Here is a 25,152-nt window from a genome sequence, read left to right on the forward strand (position 1 = left end):
GAGAATGAAGTTTCTCTTAATTTTACTTCATTTTTCACATTTTAAAATATATTTTTCTTATTTACACATGTATGCATGTCTATGCATCTGTGCATATGCACCAGCATTTCTAGATGATGCAAACAAATGCTTACACATCTTTATCTGGGAGGATGAGCTTAATTGAAACAAGGAAGGAAGACATTGCAAGCAAGTACCATAAACTCATGAGCCATGAAGTCAACCCCAAACTTATATTAACTGCACAGAATTAAAGGTTCAAGTATAAAATTTTGACCCATGTATATGCATACATTAATCATATTAACTCTCCCTAGTTATAATCCACTTCCCAAATGGTTACACTTTAAATTTTATTTTATTTTTTTTTGGTAGATCCCAATTATTAGAGAAAGCACATATTTTGGGAGTAAATTGTTTTGTAGAAGAGTTGAGAAGGAGAGTATAAGACAAGAAACATGGGTATTTTAAGTTGAAGTACTTTATCAATCTACCCAGATGTATAAGAGAGAAAAATGGAGGCTAAAGAGAAGCTGGGGTATCCACACTGAGGTGTTCATGACTGTCACATTAGTCTGCAATAATTGTAGTAGCTATTGCTTTAAAAGTGGGAGAAAGTCCAGCAAGAAGGGGAAGGAACCCTTGCAGAGGCGTATAATGCTTCGGACCACTCAAAACAGCAGGAAGTGGGAACCTGTGGATGCCAGCATGAAGAAGTTGGATATTGACTGCACAAAGTTATCCATGGCAGAGTTCCTCCAGAGCAATAAGCTCAGGGATAAAGAACTAAGGGAGAAATAGGAGCAAGGTAGCAAGGGTCCTTCTATTAAGGGACATCCCATTAAAACTATCACAACAGTTTTTTGGATGTCGTTCTTATTTGTTTCTCATCTCCATCTATGTGTTCTGTTCCACTGAGCAGATCAATTAGCTAAATCAATAGTAATTGGTTACCTGCCATGGCTGTGTGCCACTGTTGTACTTGTGTGGGTATCACACAGGTTGTTTGCTGCTGAATAGCTTAGACCAGGAGTTGCTTGGACAGATGTTGTTGAATTTACTCCAGTCTCTCATGTAGCACCTTCTGGCACTAGATGACCTAACTTTCTGGGGACTGACTCTTTTCTAGATTCCAGCCAGGTCATTCCAGGTTCCATATCAATAGCACATGGTGTCTTCAGCAGTAGGGTCTTACCACTAACTTTCTGGAGGTTCTTCAAGTACTCTGACAGAAATCTGTCTTCTTTTGGGAAACCTTGTAGATCTCTCTGATCAATAGCTCATTATGGATATTAACCACATACTGGTACTTGGAGTTACAGGCTAGCATCATGGAAAAGAAGAAGAGACAAATATAGGTAATATAAAAGAGAAAGAATAATGAGGAGAGAGGGAGACATAAACAGGAGAAGATTAAGATTAGTCTTCATCTTACCCTCTCTAGGGCCCTGTGATTCAGGTATTCCCTCTAAAGACATCATGAAGGTCCAACAATTTAGTCTGTCTTTTAGGATGTAGAATTTTATGATAACATTGCCATAGCTGGATCTGGGAAACAAGCCAGAACCATATCAAAAAATAATGAGCCCACTCTCCACTATCAAGTTCCCATCAATCATGGGCTACAAGAGGACCTACATCTATGAAATTCTCATTAAAATCATAATGGTTATCCCAGTTATCTGGTGCTGACTACATTCTCCATTGGATAATTTGCTTCCCTTTATTTAGATGGACAAAGATTCTAAGAAGTGAATCAGCCCACCACACCTCAACAGGGCCCCAGCTGAAACAAAGAGTAATTGGGAAAATGAGCAATAATGCTGCTTTCTTGGTGAACCTGGTACCAGCCCAAAGGTAAAGGAGATAGACACAGAGAACACTCAACTCCTATCAAACCAGGTATCCAGAGACACAGAAGCTCCCAAGACCTCATCACTGAAGTAGACATAAAGTGAACCCATCATGGCTCAGGGAAATTTGCAGAACAGAAGGTGGAAAGATTGTTAGAGCCACAGAGACATTGCCTCTTACCCATGACTGATGGCTAACCCCACAATGCACAACCCATATTACCCAACAAGGAAGATCGCTATAGAGGGGAGAGGACAGGGAGGAAGCTAACAATGGTACTAACATGACTGTATACACACTGTGTATGTAACTAATAAAAAATAAATAATAAAAACTACTACAACACACCAAAGTAAAAACCCTAGATAGACCACAAAAAAAAAGTCCTAGATGGAGGAGCTAGGAGATGGCTCAGTAGTTAAGGCACTTGCCTACAAATCCTACAGCCTGGTCTTGATTCACAGTGTCCATGTAAAGCCAGAAGCATGAAGTGGTGCATGTATCTGGAGTTCGTTTGTAGCTGCTAGAAGCCCTGGTGCAACCATTCACCATTCTCCCCCCCCCCTTCCTCCCTCTCCTTCTCCTTGGAGATAAATAATGATGAAACACTAGACTGACTCACTTACTTGGTCCTCTAGACATGCTTCCTGCTTGGAGTGACTGTAACTGCCATGATCTATCACCTTGAAGATGTTAAAGAATTGTCAGGGGCCATTAGGCTGGCCTTGAATCTGTAGCCTTGGGCTGTTTGGCAACAACACTATTGCACCTGCAAGTAAGCAAGAGTATGTGCATTTAGTGTTAGTGGCAAGAGCTGACCATTCCTTGAATATTTGTGCTTGTATTGTTGGAAACAGAGGGTTAGTTTCTCTCCGAACCTTGGAATAATCTTTTGTACTGAGAAGTGGTTGAGGTTAACAGAAAGAAATGTGCCAAATGAGAAGATGAAGAAAAGAATCAGGAGAAGCCTGGATAATCACATATACTCTATTTTAGTAGAAATTAGTAAATGAAATATTGCATTGAATGTTGCATAATCACAACAATTTTCATGTATGTTCATGCTCAGTAAACAGTGGTGATAGAAACTTATGTGAAGGTCATTGAATATTTGTACATGGGTAAACTGTTTGCAAGAAGATATTAAAAAGGACTTCTGAGAAATAAATGGTGCTTCAGTCCTGGACTAGAGCCCTTGCTTTCATTCTTTCTACTGTCTTTCTTTAATCCTCACTCCCCATCTGCTTGAACCTTTTTAGCTGGCAGGTTCAGGCAAGTGGGGCCTGAACACAGGAATCCAAAGTAAAGGACATCTCTATATTGGAAAGGAGCACTCAGGGGAAAAAAAAAATTAAGGAACAATGAATAATATAAGTAAAAATGGGACAAGGTAATAGTCATATGCTTTTTGTATATATGCTTAAAAATACATTGTGTGCTTGGGGAGCCAAAGTTAGTCAGCAGCAACTTAGTAATTTTTTGGAATTTGTAGAAAAAGTCTGATTTGTTACAATGGAGGAATGAGGAATGGCATAAAGGAACTTTTCAGGCATATATTATCCCACGTTCACCTGTGAACCTATGGGGAAGAGATGTCATGAGTTACATGGGGTTTTATCTTTACAGTCCTATTAATGCAGTTTCCAATCAGATGTTAAATCAGGGGCTCTTGCTGACTGTGGGTTTGGGCAAGAATGGACAAGGGTGGCTAGAGCCCATACCAGTGCCTAGGACTCCAGGAAAGGCTTGGCATATTTTTTTTTTGGAGGGGGGGTGTCATTGGACAATCTGTACCTCATGCAGATCCCATAACTTGGAAGAGTGGGGACCCTATGTGGGTGGATCCATGGCCTTTTACTGCTGAGAAAATTCAGGCTGCTGAGCAGTTAGTATAGGAACAGCTTGAAGACCATCATATTGTGTGCCGGCCTGCAGCATGAATCAAAACAGACTCTGAAGGAAGGAGTGGGAATGAATCTGAGACAAGAACACAAGGAATAGAGCCAAGACAATTTCTGATCAAGACTCAAGTTTATTCAGGTAGACACAAGCTTATATACAGAAAATAAAACTTTCTCAAAACAATGCCTTCATGTCTGAAGTCTGCTCCACCAAGGCTGTTAATGCCTCTGTGTCTAAAGTCTGCTTTACCAAGGCCATACGATAAGGCCTCTGTACCTGGAGATCTAAGACCAGCTGCAGTTCCCATGGTCAAAAAGCAACTACAGCTCCCAACAATACTGCCCCTTCAAATTCACCTTGGAATTTTCCAACCTTCAGTATAAAAATGAAGTCTGGAACATGGAGGTTATTACAGGATCTTAGAAAGGTAAACAAAACAATGGAATTGATGGGAGCTTTGCAACCAGAATTGCCTATGCCTTCTGCTATATTGGATTTTTTTTTAAAAAAAGTGTTTTTATACTATTCCTCTTGCTCCTCAAGATTGTAAGAGATTTGCTTTTAGTGTGCCCTCTACAAATTTTAAGGAACCTATGAAAAGGTATTATGGGAAAATGCTGCCCCAGGGTATGGATAACAGCCCAACCTTGTGTCAAAAGTTTGTGGCTCAAGCTGTAACAAAGACTAGACAGGCCTATCCTCAGGTATATATTATTCATTATATGGATGATATTCTCTTGGCATTCAAACAAGAGGGATTATTATTAACAGTTTACTCACATTAACAGTGGGGGGGGGGGCTTAAAAGAGCAAGGATTAATTATAGCTCCAAAAAAGGTTCAAACTGAGCCAACATATTCATATTTAGGACTCAGGTTATATACAAAAAAACATATTCCCACAAAAATTCAACTCAGGAAAGATGGGTTACAAACCTTAAATGATTTTCAAAAGCTCTTGGGAGATATTAATTGGCTTAGACCTCATTTAAAGATTCGTACTGGAGAATTAAAGCCTCTCTTTGACATTTTAAAAGGAGATCCAAAGTCTGTACATCAGTTAACAGATGAGAGATGTAAGGCATTAGTCTTAGTAGAAAAAGCTATTAAAAAACAACAAATTCAATATATAGATTATTCTCAGGGATGGGCTACATATGTTCTGGCCACTGAACATACTTCAACTGCATTTATATGCCAAGAAGGACCTCTATTGTGGCTACATTTATCTTTTTCTCTTGCTAGAGTGTTGACTCCTTATTATGAAGCAGTAGCTTGTTTAGTTCAAATGGCTCAAATAAAATCTCAAAAATATTTTGGGAAGGAGCCGACTATTATAGGGGTTCCTTTTACAAAGCAACCAGTAGATTGGCTATTTCAAAATGTGGATTCTTCGGCTATTGCTTTGCACATTATCCTGGTATTATAGATAATCATTACCCTAAAGGCAAATTGTTGCAATTTGCAAATTCTCACCCTTGTATTTCACCCCCCCCCCACACACACACAGTCAGGGCAGAGCCTATTGAAGATGCTTTAGTTGTGTTTACAGATGGATCCTCTAATTGAAAAGCAGCATATGATATTCAAGAACAGTCTTATTCATTTTCTACTCCCCTAGTGCCAACTCAAGAAGTGGAACTTAGAGCTGTAGCTAAAGTATTTAATGTTTTAGCTGAAAATCCATTTAATTTGTATACTAATACTCAATATATTGCTAGAGCTTTACAGGTGCTTGAGACCGTGTCTTATATTAAAACTTCCAATACTGAAATACAAAATTTGTTTAATCAAATACAAAGACACATGCATGCTTGCTCTCATCCTTGTTTTGCAGGTCATATATGACCTCATTCAGGCTTTCTAGGTCCTTTAGTATTGGAAAATGATCTATGATATGGCAGATAAAGCCACACAGATCATAGGTATATCTCAATTGGAATTAGCTCAAAGATCTCATAATTTACATCATCAAAATAGTCAAAGTTTAAAAAAAAAGTTTCAAACTACTAGAAAAGCTACTAGACAAATTGTGTGACAGTGTAATACCTGTCCTGAATATCACTCAATTCCTTGGTATGTAGTTAACTGTAGAAGATTAAAACCAAATCATCTGTGGCAGATGGATGTAACTCATATTCTTGACTTTGGACAATTAAAATATGTTCATGTAACCATTGATATTTACTCAAGATTTCTGATGGCTACAACACAAACTAGGGAAGCTACTAAACATGTCATAGCACATTACATCAAATGTTTTGCTGTAGCATGTATACCATTAACCATAAAGACAGATAATAGTACAGGTTACACTGGTCAATCTTTTCAGCACTTTTGTGACCAATTATCAATTGTTCATAAAACAGATATACCTTATAACCCTCAGAGACAAAGAATTGTTGAACATACTCATGAAACTCTAAAAAATCAATTACAAAAAATACAAAAGGGGGAATTATACCCTTGGTCACCATAGAATGTTTTAAATCATGTACTCTTTATTTTAAATTTTTAAAACGTGGATGCATCTAGTCATTCTGCTGCAGACAAACCAGAACTTTAGATACTTATGCTCAAGTTACATGGAAGGACCCCCTTGATGGACAATGGCATGGCCCAGACCTGGTATTAATATGGGGATGTGGGCATGTTTGTGTTTTCCCACAGGACACTGACAATACCAGGTGGCTGCCAGAGAGGTTGGTCTAGTTTGTGGGGACTGAACATCAGAAGAATGATGTCTCTGCTTCTGATGATGTGGATTCAACTCCCGATGACCCACAGTGAGCTGTATTGAGCTTATGTTCCTGACCCACCCATCTTACACCCAAAAACTTGGGAAGATAGATAAATTATAGTCTTGGTATAAAGGACTGCTTACATCATGTGTAATATCTATGGAAATGAAAAGCATGTTAAGGACTTGTCAGGAAATCCTGGAGCAGAAGGGAGTGATAAATGGAACAATGACTGGACTTACTTATGAAAAGTAAGTGTGTGGCCATGGGAGGAGTAAGCGTCACCTCCCCCAGGAGTGACAGTTCATCCCTCCCGAAGGGGAGGGTCATGGCTTGTGTTACTCCACCCTATGCTATGTTAATGGAAGACATAAATATTACATGGACTGAGGAAATGTTCAATGTTACATGTGATAATTGTACTTTGTCTAATTGTGTTTCAGAATCATCCTCTGATAGTTATGATTTTTCAGCAACCAGTTTTTGTTATGATTCCTGTTAATGTAACGAGGCCTTGGCATTCTGACAAGGGAGTACAAATGTTACAGGAAGTATAAAATGCTTTAAGTAGACAATAAAGAGTGATAGGATTAATAATTGCAGGCATCTTAACTTTTATTACATTGTTAGCTACTGCTACTACTACAGCAGCTGCTTTGTCACAAAAAGTTCAAACTGCATATTTTGTTAATAAATTATCCAGAAATGTTTCTATGGCTCTAGGAATTCAAGTAGATATAGACAAAAAAATTGGAATGAAAATAGACACTCTGTATGACGTGTTTATGCATTTGGGTGAAAAGATATTAAAGTTAAAAGTTGAACTTGTTTGGAGTGTTATGCATATTATCAATGGATTTGTGTTACTTCTAAAAAACATAATGACATCAGCACTGGGAAAAGATAAAAATGCATTTAAGAGGTATTTGGCATAATGACAGTATTTCCTTGGATCTGATTTGTTTGCATTCAAAGATTTTGACTTTGCAAAATAATCATCTTACTTTTGATACAGCTAAAGCTTCTAATGACTTAATATCTGATTTTACACCTGCCTTGACTGGATGGAATTCTCTCACTTCTTGGATAGGAAGCTTTGCTGCTACGGGTGTTTGTCTTTTGCTCATTCTGTATCTGCTTCCCATACTCGTCAAATGCCTTTTGAGATCCATTATGGATATCCATGCAGAAGTGCATGGGATACAGCTACGGACCCAACCCAGGCTTCCTGGGACATTATCTTAAAGCTGCTGCAGAGGCCAGTAGTCAAAGATGGGTAAGATTCTTTCGAGTTAGGTCAACCTAAGACAGGGCATGAATGATGGAATTCATGTACCAATGATGGTAAGGCCTAAATATTGTAGAGGACAACCTAAGACAGGCAAGTCTTTGTGCAGAGGTCCAGAAGGGCCTGATTCATAAAATAATAAAAAGGGGATCTGTCAGGGGTCATTGGGCTGGACTTAAATCCATAGCCTTGGGCTGTTTGGCAACAAGACTTTTGCGCCTGCAAGTAAGCAAGATTATGTACATTCAGTGTTACTGGCAAGAGTTGACTGTTCCTTGAACATTTAAGCTTGTATTTCTGGAAACAGAGGGTTTGTTTCTCTCTCAACCTTGGAATAATTTTTTGTACTGAGAAGTGGTTGAGGTTAACAGAAAGAAGTTATTTTGATAGAAACTTATGTGAAGGTCATGGAACTTTTGTATATGGGCAAACTGTTTGCAAGAAGATTTTAAAAAGGACTGCTGAGAAATAAACGGTGCTTCAGTCCTGGACTGGAGTCCTTGCTTTCATTCTTTCTCCTGTTTTTATTTAATCCTCACACCCCATCAGGCTAGAACCTTTTCAGCCAGCAGGTTCTGGCAAAGAATGGTCATTTCCCATTTCCTGTAACAGCAGTTTCTTCTGTAGATGGGGGTAAGTGAGGCATACATGGAAGCATACAGTCTGCAGTCAAGAGTCACCTAGGGAAGGCCAAAGAGAGAGAACAAAGAGGTATCACCCCATCTGTCTTTACAAAACTTGTTTGTCTGGGAAAATTGGTATCCAGCAAAAGACTAGAGTGGTTTTACTTATACACACACACTATCTCTCTCTCTCACACACACAAACATGCACACACACACAAAAAGAAGGATGTAAGTCACTTTCATATGAGAAGAAAAACCAAGAGGTCAGTTAGTGAATGTCCCATTAAGAGACATTATAAGAAACTAGCATAATGAGAAAAAGGAAAATTCTCAGCCAGCCTGGGGAAAGAGAGGGCTTATCAGAACAAGGACTGAGAGGTTCAGGCTTCAGGAAGAGGATAAACACCCATTACCCTTGCACACATGGCAAGCCTCTCTTATAGCTAATTAGTAGGGGTCTTACCATCAGGTTCAGGTGAGCAAGAGGGAGAGAGAGAGAAAGCAAGATGATAGGTTATTTATTTGTTTGTTTTTGTTGAACTCTAGAGGCTGGTCCCAGAGGGGCAAGCATACCCAGGTATGTTAGAGTGCAGAAGAAATAGGGGTACTGTCAGGAGAAATGAGACTGGATCAGGCTTTGTAAAAATAGTTTGGTCCCAACAAGCATGTCTATGATGCTATGTTCCTATAAATGACTAATCCTGTAAATAGAGCAAAACAGCTAGATAAATAATGATAAATTTAAAAAGAAATTTTAATGTATTTGTTCTCACCACTTTGCAATATCAATTAACTTTAATTTTTTATACTATACACACATTTCATTTTTGCATTACTTTAGTAGGCTTATTTAGGAGTATATATTAATGAAAATATGGCAGTTTTCTTACTTGGCTATTCAACAACAAATATATTCTTAGATTGTTTCTTCAAAATTCAATCATTACTCAGAATCATTTTTTAGCAAGTCTATATTTCCTGACATTTCCACAATCCTAAATTACTTTGATAAAGAACCAATGATAGGTACACACATCTTATAATGAAGACTCTGTTCTAGTTTTATCTGTTGTAAGTGTGTCTAGTTTTAAGAACACTGACCGTGAACCACATGTGGTCAGAAATACAAAACAAAACAAAAAAAAAAAGGTCAACCTGAATTCTGTTCATACAGAATGTAGCAAATCCATGTAGGGATGTTTGCAACATAGCGATTGCTTTCCTTGTGCTTGCTACTTCCATGTTGTTGTGCATTGATTTATTTTATTTTATTTTATTTTTTTTAATTTTAATTAGGTACAAATAAAATGGCCCTAAAAATTGTGCTCAGGTCTCAGCAAGGTAAAGTCTCACAGACCAGTATGGCTCCAAAGAATTGCAGCAAGCTCAAGGGTAGATATAGTGCATGGCTTGCTCTGTGCCCGGTGAGCTGAGGGTGCCTTATTTAAGAGCCTTGAGCCACCCACAACATGTGCTTATCCTCTGGGACAAATTCCAAGCAAGATCATTTGCCTCTCCCTCAATGCTCAACTTTTAAGGACTAATGAGAAATGTTTTGCCTTTTCCAAAAGGGCTCTACAGTGAAAAACATGATCACCATATAGCTTTATATTTCTTGTGCAAAATAACATAAATACTTTATATTGAAATACATGATTCTGAAGAGAAAATCATGTTTGCTGAAAATGTTATAGTTTACCCATACTCAAAGAAGTGTCAGTGCTTTTAAAGTCTTGGCGTTTTTTAACATAACTAAAATTTCTCTAAATAATTTTATTCTGGGTGCAAATTTGTTTTTTGGGGAAATATATTTATGACCATTGTTATGTTAAGCTTCATAGCTACCGATTTTATGTATTCTCTTTTAGTTGGGGCCCCATCATTTAATAAGCGTACTAAAAGTCCATAGATTGATCAACATACATTGTGGAGCACCACAAGAGTCATCCGAATTTCCATTCTGGTTTACTAACGTCAGCTACGTCACTATCCTTCAACATTTGACAAATGTCACTTATCTGCCTTATTATTTTACCATAAAACAGATAAGTGAAAGAAAATCAATCCTTCAATTTGTAGTTGTTTTAACCTGTGTGCAACTTACACGTGAGTTATTTTTTTTAGTTTATTATTATTTTTTTTTAATTTGAGAGCGACAGACACAGAGAGAAAGGCAAGGAGAGAGAGAATGGACACGTCAGGGCTTCCAGCCTCTGCAAATGAACTCCAGACACGTTTGCCCCCTTGTGCATCTGGCTAACGTGGGACCTGGGGAACCGAGCCTCGAACCGGGGTCCCTAGGCTTCACAGGCAAGCTCTTAACCACTAAGCCATCTCTCCATCCCATTACACATGAGTTATTTTGAAGCAAGAACGATATTTAATATGGTGTTTTTTAGTGTTTTTAAAATCACATGTATATAATTTGGTATTATGGCATGACATCATTATCTAAAATATTATATGAAACTATTTCAGACATTAGCATTTATAAATTAACACATTTAGGGGTATAATGTGAAACTATTTTATACATTATCATTTATAAACTAAAATATTCAAGGGCATAATGTGAAACTATAGATTAATACGAAAGCAAATATTTTGTATTGTATAGACTCTGCTTATATACTAACATTATACAAATATGTTGGGCATATGTTATGAAGAATATAAGAAAGTCATGTTTTGATTAAACTTTAAGATTATCTAGATTTTGTCTGTAAAGTTATTGATTCTGTTGATTGGCTTGGCTAACAGATACAGATAATGTAAATATGTGTTTATTTATTCATTTATTTATTTGAAAGAGAGAGAGAATGGGCACATCACCACCTCTAGCCACTACCAATGAACTCTAGACACATGTGTGATATATTTATTTTCATCTGGCTTTCTGTGGGCACTGGGAAATGAAACTCTGATCCTTTAGTTTTGTAGACAAGCAACTTAACTGCTGAGCCATCTCTCCCACCCTAACATAAGTCTTATAAAACATGGAAATAGATATAAATAGAGCACATCAAATATTTATATAGTAAAATGATTGGAAATAAGGGAAAAGCCCATAAACTCTGAAATCATATGAATACTAAGCATCAGAGATGAGTTAAACACTGTATGGATGAATACTATCCATCTATTACATCATTTATTCCATTCATATTTCTAATCATGAACATATCAGCAAATATAGATGCTAGAATGAATGAATATCAGAGAAAAAATAAATCATAATACCTTTCTATGGTATTGACATAGGATAAGACTAACAATTATAATGGATGAAGAGAGTAAGGTAATATAATGCATGATAATTAGATGATTTGGATGTTAGTTTACAATTTTAAATTTGTGAAAAATCTTAAATTACTTTTTTCCCAGCTTTTTATTTATTTTTTATGCATTTTGTATTCAGCAAATACAGGCAGTTTGGTACCATTATTAGGCTCATCTGTGGCCTACCCCCCCCCATTGGCCCCTCCTTGTTGAGGTATATGGGTCATGCATTGTGGGGTTAACCCACAGTTATTGGTAAGATAAATGTCCTGCATATCATGACCCAACATGTGGCTCTGACATTCTTTCCGACCCCTCTTCCGCAAAATTTCCCTGAGCCATGTGGGGTTCATTTTTAGTCTGCTTCAGTGATGAGGTGTTGGGGGCCTCTGAGGCTCTGGCTCTCTGATTTGGTAGGAGTTGATTTTTCTCTGTGTTGGTCTCCTTCCCCCTTATGCTGGTATCCGGTTCATCAGGAAAACAGCACCCTTGCTTATTTCGCCAGTTTTCCTTAGTTTCAGCCAGGGCCCTTTTGAGGTATGATGGGGTGGCTTTCTTCTTAGGATCTGCATCTATCTGAAGAAGAGAAGCAGATTCTCCAACGGAGAGTAAGTACTTCAGTTTGCCATTGCTGTTAAACACTCAGAATGTACTTAGGAAAAATAACAGTAATTTACATTAGAAATTGCATCCATTTGAACTAACTTTTAATGACTGCTAGGAAGGAGAAGGCATAATTTTCAGTGGTGTAGCAAAAGGGAGTCCTTTATGTTCCAGAAATATGCCACCATGCCTGCATAAACCATCAAAATTTAAAACAGTGTATCACAAAGGAAAAAAGATATGAGTAGAAAGGAGATTGAGAAGAAGAAGAGGTCTAGTTCTAGTTTGAATAAGATCAGAAAGGCTAAGGAATAGGCTCAAAATACTTTGCATATTTGTATTAAATTTTCAGAAATTAAATTAAAACAGTATTTACATAAAATTGTATCAGTTGGAATGAAAAATACATCTGGTAATTATTAGAAGAGTTTGCCAACTAATTGAAACACATGAAAAAGGATTATTTCTAAAATTTCTAAAATATTTCCTAAAATAATCTTTAAATGATTGAAAATATAGTTTAAACTGAAATTGCTGTCCCCCACAGATGCATGTGATCGTCATTCCCTCCCAGCCTTGCTGACCCCTGTGGGAGATCCATGGCCCAGTTGCCATAACAATCTAGCCCATCTGAGCCCAGCACCCAATTGTCATTCCACTTGCTGCTGCCCCCTCCCACCACTAAACAAGGACCAGATTAGTATCTCTGCCCTAGCCTTTCTGAATTCTGTGGGAGATCATCATCCCACTCACCACCGTACCCCAACCCATGGACAGCAGGCTAGCATCCCACACCCTGAGCTTTCTGAAACATTGTGATAGGCAGACCACAGACAGAAAGGAATAGCATGAAAACTAAGATGCAACTAAATCAAGCTAGATTGCCCAATCCCACAATGGATTTCTCTAATCAAAACATATAAGACACAACAGGTTCAGAATCCCAAAATGAAGAAACAAACTATGAAACCCTGGCCAAGGAAATAGAAGAACTTGCAAAAGCTAACAAAGGAGCGATAATTGTATGAAAGGTATGCTCACTAGATTAGACATACTGGAGAAGAACATGGAAGGCTTCTATAGACAATTACATGATCTGAAGGAGAGTGAAAAAATAAAGGTCCTTAATAACCAGCTGGCTAAGCTCAATAAACACAGAGAAAGTACATGGATAAACTCCAAGAAGCATTAAGAACATCAGAAAATGACATGAAAAGGGAACTTGACCAAGGGTTGGAAACTATATAAAAAGCAGTATAAAATATGTACCAAACTGAACAAGCCCAAAACTCTATAGATGATCTCAAGAATAGAGTCACTCATGTGGATGCTATAAACTCATAATTTGAAGACAAAACAGAAGAAACAGTTCGTGAGTCCAAAATTTTAACCACATCAAAAACTTCTGTGAACAGAACACAAAGGAACTGTGGGATACTCTTAAGCATCCCAACATTCAGATCATGGGAATACCAGAAGGGGAAGAAATTCATACCAAAGGCATGAAAAACTTATTCAGCACAATTATCAAAGAAAAATTTCCAACTCTCTCAAAATAAAGTCCCATGAAATTTTTCAAGATATATTATCATTAAGACTCTGAATATCAATCAAAAAGAGAAAGTCCTAAAGGCATCTAGGGAGAGGTAACACATTACATATAAAGGAAAACCTATCAGAATTACTTCTGACTTCTCAATGGAAACCCTAAAAGCCAGAAGGGCCTGGAATGGAACACTGAAAACTCTAAGAACTTATCTTTTCCAACCCAAACTAGTCTACCCAGCAAAAGCATCCCACATAATATATGGTGAAAAAAAATAAAAACTTTCCACAATAAAAATCAGCTATACAACCATATGGGCACAAAGCCAAACCTACAGAGAGTACTTCAGGGAATGCTATACACAGAAGATTCAAATAACCAACCTCAAGTGCTTACGAGAAGAAGATCACAATAACCAAACTTCAAGAAGGCACAAAAATTACAAAGGCCAATAAAACACCAAACCACATAAACCACCACAATATGGCAGGTATTAAATCAAATCTCAGTTATTACACTAAATATCATTAGCATTAATTCACCCATCAAGAGACATAACCTAACAAGGTGGATCAGAAAATTAGACCCCCTCAATCTGCTGTCTTCAAGAAACTGACTTCACCACTAAAGACTGACACCTCCTCATGGTGAAAGGATGGAAAATGGTATTCCAAGCAAATGGAAATAAAAAGCAAGCAGGTGTAGCTATACTTATACTGGATAAAATAGACTTCAAACAAAAAGTAATCAAAAAAGATAAAGATGGCCACTTCTTACTTATCAAGGGAATGATACAACAAGAGGATATGACAATCATTAATTTCTATGCAACAAATACAGGTATAACACATTTCATAAAACAACACCTACTTGACAATAAAAGATATAATCACAAACACCATCATAGTTGGGTACTTCAATACTCCACTATCAGCAATAGATAGATCATCTAAACATAAAATTAACAGGGAAGTAAGAGAGCTCAACAACATCTTAGATCAAGTAGACCTAATGGACATCTATAGGACATTCTGCTCAAAATCCATAGATTACACATTCTTCTCAGTGGCCCATGCAACCTTCTCTAAAATAGATCATGTACAAAGCCTATCTCCATATATTTAAGAGGATTGACATAGTTTCCTGATTGATATATCACAATTTTATTGTTAGAAATCAACAACAAAAGATGCTCCAGGAACCCAGCCAACTCCTGGACAACACACCTTTGAACAATAAAAGGGTAGTGGATGAAATTAAAAATAAAATTTCAACATTTATAGAAATTAATGACAATGGAACATAACATACCAAATCTTATGGGACATGATGAAGGCAGTCCTCAGGGGAAAATTCATTGTGCTAAATGCCTTCATAACAAAGACAGAGAGATTCCAAAACAATAACCTAATCATCCACTTAAAGGCACTGGAAAACCAAGAAGTATCCAACACAAAAGGCTCTACACATAAGGAAATAATTAAGATCAGAGCAACAATTAATGGTTTGGAAACTAAGAAAACAATTAATTGTTGAAACAAAGAGCTAGTTCTTTGAAAAAATAAAGAAGATTGATAAACCCCTGGCCAATTTGATCAAGGGAAGAAAAGAAATGCTTCAAATTAACAATATTAGAAATGGAAAAGGAAAGATCAGAACAGACATAAGTAAAATTGGGAGAATCATCAAGACTCATTTCAAAAACTTCTACTCCACCAAATTGGATAATATGGATGACATGGACGAATTCCTGGACACATACCACCTACCAAAGCTGAACTCAGAGCAGATTAATCTCCTAAACAAGCTAATCACAACCACCGAGTTTAAAAGGCTAATCAAAAACTTCCCTAAAAAGAAGAGTCCAGGACCAGATGGCTTCTCAGCTGAACTCTATCAAATCTTTATGGAAGAACTGAAACCAATTTTTATCAAACTATGCCACACAATTGGAGAACAGGGAAAGTAGCCCAATTCCTTCTGTGAAGGTAGTATCACCCAAAACCAGGCACAGATGCCACATAAAAAGAAAACTACAGGCTTATTTCCCTGATGAACCTAGATGCAAAGATCCTAAACAAAATCCTCAAAGACCAAATTTAACAGCACATCAAAAGCATTAACCACCTGGATCAAGTAGGCTTCATCCCAGGAACACAGGAATAGTCCAATATATGGAAATCTGTCAATGTAATACACCATATAAATAAGCTTAAACACACACACACACACACACACACACACACACACACACACACACACAAACACATCTAAATGGATGCAGAAAAGGCCTCTGACAAAATACAACATCAATTCATGATGAAAACATTGAAGAGTATATACATGGACAGTCTTTAGCTCAACATAATAAAGGCTATATATAAAGCTCCTAAAGCTCAAATAATACTTAATAGAGAGAGAATGAAGAAATTCCCATTGAGATCGGGAACAAGAAAGGGGTGTCCACTGTCACCTCTGCTCTTCAACATAGTACTGGAAGTTCTAGCTCAAGCAATAATATAGGAGCAAGAAATAAAAGGGATATAAATTGGAAAGGAAGAAGTTAAGTTAGCCCTATTTGCAGAGGACATGATTCTATACACAAGTGACCTGAAAACCTCCATCTCAAAACTCTTAAATTGATTAACTCCTTCAGTAAAGTAGCCAGATACAAAAATGAATGCATAAAATCAGCATCCTTTTTATATTCAAAATACAAAGATACAGAAAAAGAAATAAGAGACATTGTCCCATTTTCAATAGCATAAAAAAAAAAACAACACCTTGGGCTTGCCAGATGCTGGAGAGATGGCTTAGTGGTTAAGCACTTGCCTGTGAAGCCTAAGAACCCCTGTTCAAGGCTTGATTCCCCAGGACCCATGTTAGCCAGATGCACAAGGGGGCCCATGCGTCTGGAGTTCATTTACAGTGGCTAGAGGCCCTGGTGTGCCCATTCTCTCTCTCTCTCTGCCTGTTTCTCTCTCTGTCTGTTGCTCTCAAATAAATAAATAAAAGTAAACAAAAATTAAAAAAAAAAAACACCTCATAACAACATTAACCAAGGAGGTAAAAAACCTTTGCAATGAAAGCATAAAAACACTCAAGAAGGAAACTGAGGAGGACTTGAGAAAATGGAAAGATCTCCCATACTCCTGGATATGCAGAATTAACATTGTGAAAATGGCAATCTTACCAAAAGCTATATATAGATTTAATGCAATACCAATAAAAATCCCAACATCTTTCTTCACAGAAATAGAAAAAATGATCTCAAAATTCATATGGAATGGCAGAAGGCCTTGGATATCCAAGCATATCCTCAGCAAAAGAAACACTTCTGGAGGCATCATCATACTTGATCTAAAGCTATACTACAAAGCCATAATAATAAAAACAGCATGGCACTGGCACAAAAAAAAAGGAACATAGGCTAATGGAACAGAATGGAGGATCCAGACATTTGGTCAAGTAACTACATCTTCTTGATATTTGACAAAGGCTCTAACAATGTAGACTAAAAAAAAAAAAAAAAAAAAAAAAAAACCAGCATCTTCAACAAATGGTGCTGGACAAACTAGATAACTATATGAAGAAACTCAATCCATACATCTCACCATACACAAAAATCAAGTCCAAATGGATCAAAGACCTGAAGATAAAGCCAGAAACTAGGCTACTACTGGAAGAAGAAATAGGGGGAACTTTCCATGATATGGGGTTGGAAAAAGACTTCCTGAATAAACCCCCCAGTAGCTCAGGAAATTTAACAGTCACTCAACCATTGGGATCCCAGAAAGCTGAAAAGCTTTTACACAGACAAACAAACAATAAACAGAGGCAATACATTTCCCACAGAATGGAGGAAAATCTTTGCCAGATGCACATCAAAGAGAGGCCTAATTTCTAGACTCTACAAAGAACTCAAAAACCCAAAGAATAAATGTCAAATAACCCACTCACAAAATGCGGCAGAGGACTGCACAGGGAGTTCTCAAAGAACAAATACAAAAGGCAAACACACACCTAAGAAAATGTTCAACATCGCTAATCAGCAGGGAAATGCAAATTAAAATAATTATGAGATTCTAACTTACCCCAATAAGGATAGCAAACATTAAAAAAATCTAATAACCAACTGCTCTTTATTTGGCTAATGATCCCCTCAGTGGAATGGAACCCATAGCTGGAGTTGGGAAACAAGTCAGAACTATATCCAAACATGAGCTCAGTCTCCATTATCAAGCTACTGCCAATTGTGGGCTACACCTATTAAATTCTCTATAAAAAAATAAGGGTTATCCCATTTGTCTGGTGCTAACTTTACTCTCCATTGGAGAATCTGCTTCTCCTTTTCAGATAGAGGTAGATCCTAGGGAGAGAACCACCCCATCATACCTCAAAAGGGCCACAGCTGAAATAAAGAATAATTGGCAACACAAGGAAGGGTGCTGTTTTCTTGGTGAACCAGGTACCAGCACAAGGGTGAAGGAGATGGACACAGAGAACAATCAACTCCTACCAAATCAGATATACAGAGACTTAGAGGCCCGCAACACCTCAACACTGAACTAACAACTAACAATGAACCCATCGTGGCTCAGGGAAATTTTGCGGAAGAGGGGGCGGAAAGAATGTCAGAGCAACACATTGGGCCATGATACACAGAGACATTTCTCTTACCTATAACTGTGATATAAATCCACAATGCATGACCTGTATTCCTCAACAAGTAGGGGCCAGGGGGAGGTGGTAGGACATGGATGAGCCTAATAATGATACCAAATTGACTGTATTCACTGAGTACAAAAAATTAATACAATAAATAAATAAATACAAAAAAATATATAATGACAAAAAATGCTATTAAGGTTGTGGAGAAATAGGAGCCCTCGTTCACTGATGGTGGGAATGCAAGATGGTAAAACCACTATGGAAAGAAATATTGACACTCCTGAAAAGGATGAACATAGAGGTACAAACAGACCCAATTATTCAATTACTGGGTATTTATCCTAAAAGCTTCAAACCTCAGCTCAGAGATATTTGCTCAACCATGTTTATAGCTGATCAATTCATAATAGTTAAGAGCTGGAATCAACCCAGATGTCCATTATTAGACAAATGGATCACTAAGATATGGTCTATCTACACAATGGACTTCTATGCAGTAGTAAGGAAAAATGACAAAATAAAATTTGACAAAAAACTTGGAAGAGGGCTGGAGAGATGGCTTAGCGGTTAAGCGCTTGCCTGTGAAGCCTAAGGACCCTGGTTCGAGGCTCGGTTCCCCAGGACCCACGTTAGCCAGATGCACAAGGGGGCGCACACATCTGGAGTTCGTTTGCAGAGGCTGGAAGCCCTGGCGCTCCCGTTCTCTCTCTCTCCCTCTATCTGTCTTTCTCTCTGTGTCTGTTGCTCTCAAATAAATAAATAAATAAATAAATAAAAATTTAAAAAACAAAAAAACTTGGAAGAGATCACCCACAGAGAACTCACCAAATCTCAGAAAGCTAATCATCTCATTGTCTTATTCATCTGTGGCTTCTAACCTGAATCTGCCTGTGATGCTGACATACCTAATAAACAGCTCAAGTACTGCACAATAAGGATGGTGGGCGAAAGGAAGGGGTAAAGGCAGGGGACAAAAAACTGGATCCAAATTGAAATGGTACCATAAAATCCTACATCCTGAAAGACATACTAAAGAGTCAAACCTTTATCAGGGACTTAGAGGAATACTTGATTCACAGGGGCTTGGAGAGGATATGATAAAGACTATCCTCAATCTTCTCCTGTTTCTCTCTCTCTCTCTCTCTCTCTCTCTCTCTCTCTCTCTCTCTCTCTCTCTTTCTCTATATTACTTATATTTTTTTCCTTCTACTCCTTTGGCACTGGCCTGTAACTCCCAGTACCTGCATGTGGGTGACATCTAAAATGATTAGAGAGACTTACAAGGTTTCCCAAAAGAAGACATATTCTGTAAGACTTCTTGATGACCCACCAAAGGTTAATGGTAATAACCAACTACTGAAGACACCATATGCTGTTAGGATGGAACATGGAGCGACCTGGCTGGAATCTGGAAGTGAGTCAGTCCCCAGACAGTTAGCTTGTCTAGTGCCAGAAGGTGTTACATGAGTGACTGGGATATGATCACCAACATCTTTCTAAACAACTCGTGGTCTAAGCTACTCAACAGTAATAAACCTGATGTGATGTTCACACAGGTACAATAGTGACACACAGCCATGGTGGGTTACCAGCTTCTCTTGATTTGGCTAAGGAATCCACTCAGTGGAATGGAACCCATACCTGGAACTGGGAAACAAGTTAGAACCATATCCAAACACAAGCTGACTCTCCAATATCAAGATCCTATCAACAGTGGACTATGAGAGGGCCTACACTTATTAAATCCTCTATAAATAAGAATTGGTATCCATGTACCTTTTGTTGACTTCACTCTTCATCAGAGAATTTGCTTCTCTTTTGCAGATGGACACAGAACCTGAGGAGATAATCAGCCCATCGCACCTCACCTGGGCATCAGCTGAAGCTGTAGAGTTAGTAGGGTAATGAGCAAGAGATGCTTTTTTTTGTAGTTGTTTTTGTTCATTTTTATTTATATATTTGAGCATGACAGAGAGAGAGAGAGGGAGAAAGAGAGAGAGAGAGAATGGGCACACCAGAGCTTCCAGCCACTGCAAAGGAACTCGAGATGTGTGTGCCCCCTTGTGCATCTGGCTAATGTGGGTCCTGGGGAATCGATCTGGAACCCCAGGGTCCTTAGGCTTCACAGGCAAGCACTTAACCACTAAGTCATCTCTCCAGCCCCAAGAGATGCTTTCTCAGTGAACCTGGTACCAGCACAAGGGTGAAGGAAACAGACACAGAGAACACTACTCTTACTAAATCGGATATTCAGAGACACAGAGACTCCCAAGATCTCCCGTCACTGAAATAGACCTAAAATGAACCTAACATGGCTCAGGGAAATTCACAGAAGGGGCAGAAAGATTGTTAGAGCCCTAAGCTGGGTAATTATGCACAGAGATATTGCCTCTCCCCCATAGCTGAAGGCCATCTCCACAATGCAACACCCACATTCTGCAGGGAGGGAATGACAGGGAGAAGGGGCTATTCATGGTACTGTCATGGCTGTATACACACTATATACATAACTAATAAAAAAGTGAAAAAATGATAAAAACAGTACCAAAGTATAGTTTATTGGATGCAACAAAATTAAAATTCATTTTATTTTATTTTTTAAAATAATTTATATATAAAACAATGTCAGGAGCATAAAGTAGTCACTTAAAAGACTAGAATGCAGCCCTCCCAAGCTACTTCTCTCACAGAATAGCATTTAGTTAAACTTTTGGCAGGAGCACATGCAGGGGATATTACTACATACAGATTCATCTAAAAACATGTTTATTCATTTATTTGCAAGGAAGGGGTGGGGGAGAAGAGAAGAGAGAATGGGTGTGCCATGGCTTCCAGTTGCTGTAAATGAACTTCAGATGCATGCACCACTTTGCGCCATCTAGCTTTACTTGGGTACTGGGGAATCCAACTTGACTCACTAGGCTTTGCATGCGAGTGTATTAACCACTATTCAGGCTCTCCAGCCCATATTCAGATTCTTAACATGATGAAATTAGAGTATGCTAGTCCAAATCAAGGTGTTGACACTAGTTACTCATATGCTGTGAAGACCTCCATCTCATAGCTCCAAGGGATGGAGATATTGTCTCTTTTTAGACTTGCAAATGAATAAAAAATATTGTAAAAGTTTAAATGACATATGTATATTGCAGAAAAACTTATGGCATTTACTCTTTTATATTCTCTCTCTCTCTCTCCATATATATATATATATATATATATATATATATATATATATATATATATATACATATTTAAAATAATTTAGTTTTAGTTGCTTATTAGAGAGAAAGAGAAGAGAATGGGCATACCAGGGTCTTTAACCACTGCAAGCAAATGCATGCACCACCATGTGAATCTGGCTCATGAGGTTCTTGAGAATCAAACCTGGATCCTTGGGTTTCACAGGCAAGTTTCTTAACTGTTAAGCCAACTCTCAAGCCCCTATATAACTTTTTTTAATAAAATAAAAATAGTTTATATATTTATTTGGAAGCAGATACAGAGAGAGTAAATGCGTGCACCAGGGCCTTTTGCCATTGCAAATGGACTCTAGATGTATGCATCACTCTATGCGTCTGAGTACTGAAGAATCAAACCCTGATCATTAGACTTTGAAGACAAGCCCATGAACCATGGAACCACTTCTCTGGTCCTCTATATGTTTTTTTTTTTTTTTTTTTTTTTGTCATAGATACACCATCTGTGACTTTGAAGAACATGTACATAAATATTTCTTTTAATAAATTTAAATATTTTGCCAAGGTTTTACTAGAGTTAGCCTATGGCATGTTCATATAACTTATGCTTTAATAATTTAATGTAAATTAAGAATTTGAAACTACCATTGTTGTATATGTATGCAACATATATAGTAAATTCAATTAACTGAAAATATTGTAAAACAGAGACTATTTTTAAGAAATATTTATTTAAATATGGCCGGAAATAATTCTTTAATGGTAGTAGACAGTATTTAAAGTTATTGTCTTAAATATATCGCATTCCTTCTCATATCTGAATGAATCTGCAATTTTTATTTATCTTGAGCCATAAGAAAGTTGAGGTTTAAACATAATATTTACTTACTAAAGACTGGTAGCTCATAAGTTATTTAATGTTATAAAGAGTGTGACTTCATAAATTTGTCATTTTTCCAAATTATTTCAGAATGCATGTAGTATTAAATGATTTAAACTTAAAAAGAACAAGGATCTTTTTCTCAATTTGAACACCAGTTGCCATGCGAAACACATATTTTATGATTTCCATGAAAGACACAAACTTATAGCTATATTCCTGAAAACATCAGAGACCATGTTTGCATACATATCAACTAACATAAATAGTCACAAAATATTCAGTTGTCTTAGAAAGATCAACAAGTAAATATTCAATTTGAAAGGAAGAAAATTAGAGTTTAAGTGCCTAACATAAATGTTATGCTAATTGTCTTGAGCTTTCATTCTTGTGTATGATTCTGAACAGGGCATTTTTCACTTCTTTGTTTCTCAGACTATAAATGAGTGGATTCAGCATGGGGATCACAATAGTGTAAAAAACAGAAGCCACTTGATCTTTTCCCAAGGAGTAGGACTTACTTGGTTTTAGATAAGTGAAGATCAAGGTGCCATAAAAGATGGTGACTCCCAAAAGATGGGATGCACAAGTGGAGAAGGCTTTTTTTTTTCCAGAAGTGGAATTGATTTTCAAAATGGTAGTTAGAATGGACACATAGGATCCAGATATTATGATAAGGGAGACCATTAGGGCAAAACCAGCAAAAATGAATATCACTATTTCAATATCATGTGTGTCACTGCAGGATAGGGCTAAAATTGGAGATGTGTCACAAAAAAAGTGATGAATCAAATTAGAGTTACAGAAAGTCAGCCTGCTCATACAAAACAAATTAACAGAGGAATTCATGGTTCCAATCATGTAGGACTCAATAAGAAGGATGCAGCAGAGTCTTGTGGACATAACAACTGAATAGCGTAGAGGATTGCAGATAGCTACATAGCGATCATAAGCCATAGAGGAGAGAAGGAAACATTCAGTAGCAGCCAAGAGGACAAAGAAGAACATCTGTGTGAAGCAGCTAATGAAGGAGATATGCTTGGAGGAAGTTAACAGGATCTCTAAGGTTTTAGGGGTGATGACAGTTGAATAACTAAGGTCGAGAAATGACAGGTGGGTGAGAAAGAAATACATGGGAGTATGGAGCTGGACATCTAAGCGAATGAGCAATATCATGCCCATATTGCCCAGCACAGTAATCAGGTATATCAGGAGAAAGAGCATGGAGAGGACCAGCCTCATCTCCTTGGAATCTGCCAGTCCCAGCAGGATGAAATCAGCCACCTTTGTGTGATTCCAGGTCTTCATAGTGAGCTGTTGCAAACTGCTAAGAAACCAAGTATGATCAGTTTAATGATCACCAACATATTTTATTCTTATATATATTCTCATGGTTTTACAATGGTTATTAACTGCCTCAAAGTTGATACATTTGTAACAAGTTACTGTAGGAGATTGACTCTTCATACATATAGGCTTAAAACACATGAATTTGATTTTATAAAGGAAGTGTTATCTGTTATTTGGATGACCTAATACTGTCTTAAATTCTGTCCTTGAACATATTTTTTCTACATGATATGTTATACCATATGTACTACTATTAGCTACTCATTTCAGATAAGGAACAGGTGCAGAAAGATCAAATAGCATAAGCGAAAATCAGTGAAAATGTTTGATGGCTGTATGATTTGGTTTATATATTTTGTTCAAGAAGAGAATGACTATGATGCTATATTCCAGTATAAGATTAATTCCACAAACATGAGTAAAAAATTCTAGATATATAATGAACTATAATAGGAAATAACTTTAACATATTTAATATTAATGGTAAACTATAATTTTACCTATAATTAATTTAATCAATAGTGATATAGTGGGTTTATTAAGTTATACATATAATGGAAATGAGATGTTCTTCTTATGTGTCTATTCAACATCAAATCATATTTTAAAAATTAATCATGACTTGTAGAATTAAATTTCAGCAAGTTAACAAGTCCTGGCATTGCCTCAATCCTTACATGATGTGGATAAGGTCCACATGAGTTGCACACATCTTTTTCCAATAATTCACTGTTTTATGATATCTGACATAAATCTGTGTAGGTCCAGAAATACTTACTGTGAATCAAAGTTGGTTGTATTATCAAAAAAAAAAGTCCTTCTTCTAGTGCCATATTACTAAAATTTCAACTAACAATTCTGCTCTCATATACCATAGGAAATCTGTTTAAGGTTTCCAAGATGTGTATAATATAGCATTTGTTTTTCTTGCACTTACTGGTCCCATGCTTTTGTACCTGTATCTTTCTAAATTTGGATAGAAATTATGTCATCCTGAAATGATTACTCAGGTTTTGGCAAGGTAGAAATTTTGAGTTTTGCAGGCAGGTATGTTTCCAAAGAATCCTAGAGAGCACCTGACAATAAAAGTGGAGCAGAATATGCCCTGCAAATGTGCCTGGTGATGGTGATTCTAGGTTGTCTCCTCTATGGGCACTGAGCATCATGCAATATGTGTTTGTCCACAGGGGCCAATTTTCAATCAAGATTACTT

The 25,152-nt window shown here is 37.2% G+C and overlaps 1 protein-coding gene across 1 annotated transcript; it reads right to left on the bottom strand.

Moving 5' to 3' along the window:
* Positions 1–22,949: 22,949 nt before the first annotated feature.
* On the bottom strand, positions 22,950–23,897 carry LOC101614245 (olfactory receptor 8H1-like). Its single transcript, XM_004667632.2, has one exon. It carries the CDS (start codon positions 23,895–23,897, stop codon positions 22,950–22,952), a length of 948 nt encoding a protein of 315 aa, XP_004667689.2.
* Positions 23,898–25,152: the final 1,255 nt, after the last annotated feature.

This window comes from Jaculus jaculus, chromosome 1 (genome assembly GCF_020740685.1).
Source record: "Jaculus jaculus isolate mJacJac1 chromosome 1, mJacJac1.mat.Y.cur, whole genome shotgun sequence".
Lineage (NCBI taxonomy): Eukaryota > Metazoa > Chordata > Mammalia > Rodentia > Dipodidae > Jaculus > Jaculus jaculus.